Genomic DNA, 9,447 nt, shown 5'->3' with positions numbered 1-9,447 from the left:
AGCCGTGTTGGGTGACATCAACAGTCATCAGTGGCAAATGAATTTGTTTGGAATTTTTAGTGGAAATTTTAAAGTAAATTCACCATTTTTGAATCAAATACAAACAAATACATTTTTGTATCGGCTTAGGCTTCCAATTAGCTCTAACTTTATATCTTAATTAAGAAATAGTCATTTTTACTATGTGTGAAAACAGATATACTGAGAGTTCATAAATCGCAATAATACAATACAAGGCAATACATATTGATTTATTTAGTAGCTCAATTTTAATGTGGAAAACGTGTGTCTGAATTCAACACCAAGTTTACTATGGAATATTTTCCATTTTAATTTCCCATCAAAATTCAGCAGAAACTTCCAGCAAACAACCCTCCCTTTTGCAACACCGCTCCACAAGATCCAATTTTTCCATTATATAATTATGATACCTTAGAAATACAATAAAGCGCCTACACAGTCACAGCAAATGGAGTAAACATGGCCATTTTGATGTAAATGGAAGAAACAAACATCCTGTTCACAACAGTCATCCTTTGAGAGGAAAATTACTCGCAAATACACATGAAAAAAAAGGACAAAGTTGAGGTAGGCCAAAGCGTGCGTCATTACACTGACATGTCGACGGAACATAGGCACAGTAGATGGCAATGCCTTCTTTTTTTTTCTAATTTGCAGAAAACAACATCTTTTCAAAATATAGGCACCGTGAACAACTCACTGGGGAACACATCTAATTAAGTAGATAATAAATTACAGCAAAGCAAAACATGCCCATGTAGGAAAGCAATTACGTGTACATAATTTCACAATAGTCATAATAATGGTGGTATTGCAATAATACTGCTATCACCTGATTAGGAAAATGTGTAAGTACAGTAATATAATTACAAAATGTTGCAACATGTGAAGTATATATTTTGGTCTCAATGTCACTAATGAAAAGCAGACACTCAAGAAAATATGAATATATTTTTCAAATACCCAAAGTCCTGTGTCTTACTGTATATGTAGATGAGGCGATGCAGTTCGTATAAAGTGTGGATGATGGTTAAGGCCAAAAAGCGCCTCAAGTGTTACATTCACTAACGCAGCCAGTTGGGAACTTATAGTTATTTAAAGCCATTGCGTGTTCATTTTAAATCTTTATAGTTCATATATATATTGAAACAAAGTTAACTTGTAATAAAAGACCTTTAAAAGGTATCTTAGCTAACTCATTCACACCAAGGCAATAGCGATGTTAGAGGAGGCGTAGATGTGTTTCTTTATTTGTTATTTAATTCGGAAACATGGTGCATTTATAAATACAAATGGTAAATAATGATAATTGAACAATTTTACACCTACCTAGATATGATGTAATGAGTGAGGATCTTTTTAAAATGCGGTCCATGAGATACAATAAAATAAAAGGACATTATTTAAATTATACACACAATATTTCAAATTTACAATACAAAATATTTTTAAACAAATACAGGTAGGAAAAAAAAATAATACACACACATTTTAAAGATTTTTTTAAATTAATGACTTATGATATATGTTGTGATATACAGTAAAGTTTCGTTATATCGATATCGGTTATATCGATATTGGTTATATCGATAGTACTGCTTATTACGATACTATTTCTATGAACGCTAGGAGAAAATTTACATGCCGCAGGATTGGATATATCGATAGTCCGGTTATATCGATATTTTTTCCGACTCCCGAGAATATCGATATAACGAGACTTTACTGTATATCTATTTTAACAACACTCCTGCTTTAGCTTGTTATGGAGGCTACCACGCTACGCTTCATTTGGCACAACACATTTACCCGCATGTGCTTTGTTGGATGTCAACATACACACACGTTCTCCTCCTCCTATTGTAAAAAAAAAACAGTTCACTGTCAGTGTTTGCAGCATTCACTATGCAGCATTGCGTTTGGGGTTGTGTCGTATATATTCTGCACAATAAGAATATAAAATGTATCATCCAGACAAAATAGACATGCTCTGACTTCGTCATTGATTTCTTATTAAAGAAAAAATGGTTTTGAGAGAAGTCACACCTACGAGTGTGCCTTGCATTCATCTGAGACAATTTCTTTTGTTTTGTCTTTTTTTCAGTGCTGTGTAGTTAGTATGCTTGGTATGTGTGCTTCACAGTTCTGAGCTTCCCCCAGAAAACACCCTCCAGATGGTATTTCTTGGGTTCATTGACGGCAAAATAGTTTCGAGGTGATACTTGTTTGTCTGTTTGAGCCCTGTGGTTGACAGGTGACCAATCAGGGTTACACCCTGCTTCTCTCCCAACCTTTTGGCAATGGATTTTCCATCCCACTTTTTCAGACTGATACCAGCAGTGATACCGCTTTTACTAAAGATAACAAAATTAAGCTTGTTTGATTTGTCTCTGACACACATCGTGATTTGATGATTATTTTATTTGGATTTAAGTTCAGTCTGGTATGAATGCCTGTCAACCTGTGAGACACTGTCACCTTACTAACGGCGCAACGTTTCCTTAAAAACATCCGTGTGTAATATTTCATTGCACAATTTTACTAACAAAATTTCACATGTAAACACTTTTAACAAGTAACAACATATTTCTAGTAAAAATCACGGATGTTGTATATTTTTATTTTTATACTTTTTTTTTTTAACAATGGTCAATCGCAACACTTTTGACGACCTGGTTGTATAATGTATATTTAAAAAATGAGATTACATCGAAAGAACACGGTTTAATGTTTAATTTAACTAATTTCAAAATTCCACTTGACCGGATCTTGTCTTATCTGAACTTTTGTTTTTTCTCGAGACTTGTTTTCTCTGTGGTCGACTTTTTACGAGTAGCGGTATTTGTTATATTTACATTACTGCTAATATTTAATGACAAAAACGTAATTGAAAATATCTCATAATTATATTTGACAATTTTTGCGTTTCCCATACAAACTTGTATAAAAATCAGACAGAATACAGCAAAATATGGCCAGTTGACAGGCAGTTGTGAAGCCTTATGAAATGGTACTGTATAGTGCAACTTAGCAGTTTTTTTTTTGACGACGATACTAGTGCAGCGTGTTCTACCGGAAACAAATTCCTTGTGTGTTCTACATACTTGGCAATAAATGATTCTGATTCTGATTCTTATGTTACTCAACACCTCGCAGTAAGACTGATATCAGTCCAATACCTGGTATCTCCACTTCCCCACCGAATAGAAGCTACATGGATGGATCTGTGAATGGTTCTTTGCCAACAAGTATCTGTTCTTAGCAATTTGGTGGTGTGGTCCGCCACTCTTGCCAAAAGTCACCCGCGATATGCTCAAGCTCACCTATTGAGCACAAGTGCAGTTTAAAAAAACCGTCACAAGAATGCATTTGCAGCTCGAAATGAACACAAACCATGCGGTTCTTCCAAGTATCCTCAGGTGGGGTGTTGAAAGGGCAAGTTGAGGGTAACGGTGGCCTCCCGCGGCTCAGCCGGCCGCCTGTTGGTCATCTCGCACTCGTTCTGCCTGGCATTTTCCTCGTTCATCTGCGACACCTCGGTGGAAGCCGCCTCAAAACCGGGCACGGTGTTGGCCACGTGCACCGCATGGACCTTATTGCGCCCGTTGTTGCTAAGCAAGCAGCTGAAGACTTTTTTGAAGCCTTTGCGGAAGTGCTTGGAGACCAGCGCGTACACGATAGGGTTGACGCAGGAGTTGGCGTAGGCCATGCAGTGCGAAAGCAAGCGGAAAGCGTAGGTGACCTGGTTGAAGGGGAAGTCGCCGTACAGGTAGCACAGGATGACCACGTGGTAGGGCAACCAGCAGATGCAGAAGAGCACCGTGACGATAATGATCATTTTGGTCACTTTGCGCTTCGCCCGCTTGGACTCGGACATGCCATCCAGCGGGTCCACCGCGGTCCACAGATACTTGATGGTGCGCGTGTACGACAAACTGACAATCAGTACTGGGATGACGTAGCCAAACAGGAAGGTGCACGTGTCCAGGAGCTTACGGTCGTGCTCTTGCCAACCCGGGATGCAAACGGTGTTGTTGGCAAAGTCGATCAGGTGGTAGTAACTGAGATAGGGCCCGGCAAACACCAAGGAAAGGCCCCAGATGGTTACCATGGCGACCACTGCGTTGCATGGCGTCCTCAGCTCTCGGGAACGCAGCGGGTAGCGGATGGCCAAGTACCTGTTGATGACCTTTGAACATTAACTCATTTACTGCCAGACATGTGCCAGAAATGTGTCCACTCCAGTGCCAGGGTTTTTGTCATTGTCACAGGAATACCAGGAAGCACAAAATATTGAGGTTTAGGACTACATAAACGTAAATAAAATATAAAAGGCATTTTCAAATGAAGAAAATCAAACGGTGAAGTCCCTGGGATACCAAATCAGCAAATCAAGTCATAGTTATTAACTTGAAGATCATATAAAAATAGCCGTTCCATAGTATCGCCTACCTGTCAACGGATACGGCAGCCAGCGTGAAGCTGCTGGCATACATGGTGAGGTTGATGAAGAAATGCACGGCCTTGCACATGAAGGAGCCAAACATCCACCCGTCCAGCGAGTAGATGGTGGCTTGGAATGGCACGCAGAAAATGATGAAGAAGAAGTCGGCCAGGCTTAGGTTGAGGATGAAGAGGTTGGTGGTGTTGTAGGCCACCTGGCCGCTGCGTAGCAGCACGGCCAGCACCAGGCTGTTGCCTACCGTGCCTAGCAAGAAGATGAGCGAAAAGACCACCGATACGATCACGCTGGCTGGGTTCAATGAGTTGCTCTCCGATGCGTTGCCCTGCACGCTCGGCACGCTCAAATCCTCCATGACGGACATTTTACAAGTCTGCAAAATAAAATCGGAAATTAGGCTTGAGATGGCGATGATGTCACATTTTACTTTTGATAATAATAATAATAATAATATTCATTTCTAAGCACCTCTCAAAACTCTCAAGGTCACTTTAAAGTCACAGGATAAGTTTTGCTTTGGGTGCGCAACGGCAGCCACATGCGCCATCGTTCACTCAACCCGGAAGTAACTCAAATAGATAGAAAGCCAGCTATATAGCTAATAGATAGCTTATAGATGGCCAGCTAGATAGAAATATAGCTATTCAGCAATATAGTCAACTAGATAGCTATTAAGCTAATAGATAGCCAGCGAGATAGCTCATAGATTGCCAGCCAGCAAGATAGCTAATATGTAGCAAATAGCTAGCTACCTAGGTAGCCGGCCAAATAGATAACTATCCGTAGTTGGCTTTCAATGACTGTCAGGTCATTTTAGAGGGGTTTGGTGAAAGAACAACCTAATTCACTGCCATTCACAAATTTGTGAATTTACAATACGACGTGGAGCGCCATTCCCCGAATTTGTTGAGGTCTTGTTTTTTCATGCTTGGGCGCCAATTAAAGCACTGGCCAGACCTCTGGCAATGTTTTTTTTCCTTCAATAAGGGGGAAGCATTTCCCTTTTTTCCATGTTAGCGCTTTGTTCCAGCTTCAGCTGTTGTTAAAAGCGCTATATAAACTAATATGTATGTATTGCATTGTATTTTGGACAGCCACCCTTATTTCAAGCACATATAACTCCAGACCTATATAATTTAGGAATTAAATCTTTTTTTTTTCTGACAAAAAAAGAGAGTCTAAGGTTACTTCCGCTGAATTGAATTTTTATGTAGTCCAACAATTCAACATTCTGTGGGTCCTGGAATTTGAGTGAAAATGACAAAAACCCTGTCACTGGAATGGACAAATTTTTACACGTCTGGCAGTGAATGAGTTAAAATACAATTTTAGCTCTGACTTGCTATCAAGCTCTAATGTATGTATGAATAAATGCTAATCATTTTTTTGTGATCGCTGTGATCATATTCACCCAAAAAAAAGACTAGTCTTTAAGAAGCAAAAATGAAAATCAGTCAACAAGTGATCCTAAAAGAAGACCTAACGTCTTCATCACAAATTCTCATTTCTTTTTGCGCCACTTGAAAAATAGCAGCGGATTTGTCAAGGGCTCTCAAAGGGCCCCTTCACGCGGCAAAGCTAATTTGAGCTTCGCCTTGGAAGTTTCCCAATGGTCTTGTTGCGTCTCCACAATGAAAAATAATAATAATAATAATAAAATAAAATCACTCTCACGTTGCATATGTTTTGGGCTCCTTTTTTCATCCTCTTTATTTTGGCTGTAATTTCACTCTTGTCCATAAGACGGGGACATGCACATTTGTTGGACGCTTCAAATTTCAAATGAAAATATTCTGTCAACATATTCTTGATTTTTTTTGGGGGGATCATGCTACTCTTGTTCATCAAAATCCTCATAAAATTGTGACTTGGTTCCTGTAAAACCTTAAGAATTGGTCATTTGTACATAGTTTTAACATTTTAACTCATTCGCTGCCATTCTGGAATTTATTCGGGAATTGAAACGTGAGATGTGGACCACCATTCCCGACTTTGTTCGGGTTATGGTTTTTCTTGCAGGGGATGCCGATAAAGTGCCGGTCAGCCCTCTGGCAATGTTTTTTTCCTTCCATGAGGGGGCAGCATTTCCCCTTTTTCCATGTTAGCACTTTGTTTCAGGTTCAGCTGTTGTTAAAGCGCTATACACTAAAGTCTCGTTATATCGATATCGGATATATCGATAGTCCCGGTTATAGCGATACTACACGCACGGAGAAAATTACATGCAAACAGGATCGGATATATCGATAGTCCCGGTTATATCGATATTTTTTCGGACTCCCTTGAATATAGATATAATGAGACTTTACTGTATATATATATCAATATGTATGTATTGTATTGGATTTTGGACAGCCACTCCCATTTCAAGCTCAGATAACTCCAGACCCATATAACGTAGTAATTAACTCTACAGTGGGACCTCGGTTTACGAACCCCTTGGCTTACAAACTTTTCGGTTTACGAACGTTACATTTATGAAAATTTTACCTTGGCATACAAACTATTTTTCGGGATGCACACGGAGCTGCCACAATGACTGATTTCTTTAATCATAATACTATAGCACATTTATTATACGTAAAATATGGTATATTTGGTGTAGTTTTAAGGCTTAGAAAATTAGAAAGTCGACACTTATGTTTTATGGGGACCTGGGAATTGATTATTCTCATTTTAATGGTTTCCTATGGGAAATTAATTTTTGGGATACACACTTTTCGCCTTACACACTCTGTCTCTGAACCAAATAAGTTCGTAAGCCAAGGTCCCACTGTATTTTTCCGACGAAAGAAGAGATTCTAAGGTTTCTTATGCGGAATTGAATATTTATATAGTCCTAAAACTTAATATGATATGGGTCCTGCAATTTAAGTGAAAATGACAAAAACACTGGCATTGGAGTGGACACATTTTTGCACGTCTTCTGGTAGTGAATGAGTTAATGTTATAAAATGTCTATACTTTTTATAGGAATACCATATATTTTGAAAACTACAGTTTTCCCTTATTTTTTGAAAATTATAATATTTTACAGTTTTTTTGCTGATCAATGCTACTTGCCAATCCTGATAACATTACAACTTTATTCTTGTCACATGACGATTGTTTTCCTCACATAGTACAACTCCATTTCTGCAATAATTTTAAATCTTCTGCTTTTTTTTGTGGGATGATTACAAAAAAAAAATACAAGTCAGCGAGACCCTTTTACCCCTTCACACATGAGCACATTATTCATCCCAAAACAATTCAAAATGGTTCAACTCGGACGCTGAGGCGCTGTCCATTCGGCCACCAAGCAAACAGAAATCCAAAGAGAACTCGCTTTGCCTGCACATGTGATTTTTGCATGACAACGACGCTATCAGCAATGCCGAGATGCTCAGATCACATTCCAATGGTGATTTGATTAAATAAAATGCATTTTTTTTCACACACACATGCACGGCTTTCATCTGCAAATTTATCCCATGGCTGCATTAAACTTTAATTCAACTCTGCGCTACCGCAGGGAACAAAATGAAGGGCCAAATAATACAAAATAAAATAAAAAGATTTGTGGGAATTAATGGCAATATCTGACGTGATGCCAACTGGACTTTTTTTTTAAGTGGAGAAAATGAATACTTGCGGATCAAATGATGGCAAGAAAGCAAAGGCATGCAGGGAGAGCGAATAAAGAAGCCGATGTATGTAGCAGCATCTCATTGAAAATGAAATGACAACCAAGGCAAACGGCATGCATCGCTCAACTTTGCACATCAGTCTTGAAAACCCTCACAGAAAATGCATCATTTGGATTCGCATACAACGCACCTGTTAAAGACCGAACAGTGCCGACTCCCAGTCCTTCCGTTCTCTCTTGCTATCTGATTCTTGTTGCTATCTGCCACCTCCTTCCCCCCTTTCATCCCCTCCCCCGCCACTCTCACACCCACCCACTCCACTTGCACTTCCCCTGCAGAAAGGACGAGGAATGGTACGTTGTGGGTCCTCGGGTTGGGGCGGTGGGGTACAACTGTCAGTGATGAAGATGTGCGATTAGGTTTGGCTGGGAAAGGGGAGGCGGGGGCTGCTACTTGTGGAACACAGGAAACAAATAGTGTTGTGATTTTAATTACAGTGGAAATCCAAGTTCTGCATCAGGCTAGTCATTAAAACAGTCACACCAACGCAAACACTAAATATGAGTTTTAGACGGTTGAAGGATGCTTATTATTTATTGCTGATGATGGTTGCTCGACGCCTGCGTGGATTTGCTGCATTGGTTAGAAGCACTTCATTGGAATGTGTAAAAAAAGGCATTTAGGGCAGGTGTTTGTCTTTCTTTTGGTCAGTGATGTCTATTAACTCATTCATTGCCATTCACTAATTTATTCATGAATGTAAAATATGATGTAGTGCGCCATTCCCGAATTTATTCGGGTTTTGTTTTTCATGCTTGGGTGCTGATAAAGAGCTGGCCACGGCCTCTGGCAATGTTTTTTCCCTTCCACAGGGGGCAGCATTTCCCTTTTTCCAATATTAACGCTTTGCTCCAGCTTCAGTTGTTGTTAAAGCGCTACATAAGCCAATATGTATTGCATTGTATTTTGGACAACCGCCCTCATTTCAAGCTTAAACAACTCCAGACCCATATCATTTAGGAATTAACTCTTTTTCGGATAAAAGAAGAGAGTCTAAGGTTCCCAACGCTGTCCTGCATGTGTATGTAGTCCTAAAACGCAATATTCTGTGGGTCCTGGAATTTGAGTGAAAGTGACAAAAACCCTGGCACTGGTGTGGACATATTTTCTGGCAGTGAATGAGTTAACCAATGAATGGAAATGCTATTAATCCATTCTAATAAAAACAACAACAGCACATGGATACAAATGGAGGTAGGCAAACCCCCTCAATCAGCCAAAGTAAGACAGTATTAGCCATTTTGTTCAGAGGATAAAGAATATATGCTTGTAAAG

General features: G+C 39.4%; 1 protein-coding gene across 1 annotated transcript; it reads right to left on the bottom strand.

The window, feature by feature from the left end:
* Window positions 1-295: 295 nt before the first annotated feature.
* Window positions 296-8,390, bottom strand: galr2b (galanin receptor 2b). Its single transcript, XM_089018682.1, has 3 exons — window positions 8,303-8,390; window positions 4,474-4,856; window positions 296-4,199 (listed from the first exon to the last, which is right to left on the bottom strand). Exons 2-3 carry the CDS (start codon window positions 4,845-4,847, stop codon window positions 3,437-3,439), a joined length of 1,137 nt encoding a protein of 378 aa, XP_088874808.1. The 5' UTR covers window positions 4,848-4,856; window positions 8,303-8,390; the 3' UTR covers window positions 296-3,436.
* Window positions 8,391-9,447: the final 1,057 nt, after the last annotated feature.

This window comes from Hippocampus bargibanti, linkage group LG17 (genome assembly GCF_051943395.1).
Source record: "Hippocampus bargibanti isolate YZ-2025 linkage group LG17, ASM5194339v1, whole genome shotgun sequence".
NCBI classification, from domain to species: domain Eukaryota; kingdom Metazoa; phylum Chordata; class Actinopteri; order Syngnathiformes; family Syngnathidae; genus Hippocampus; species Hippocampus bargibanti.
This window is presented reverse-complemented; position numbering and strand designations above follow the sequence as displayed.

Bases quoted from the DNA above. Each gene is read 5' to 3' on its own strand.
- galr2b (XM_089018682.1), bottom strand. From the start codon at position 4,847: ATGTCCGTCATGGAGGATTTGAGCGTGCCGAGCGTGCAGGGCAACGCA. The intron at 4,200-4,473 runs GTAGGCGATACT...GGTCATCAACAG, and splicing joins GCTGCCGTATCCGTTGACAG to GTACTTGGCCATCCGCTACC.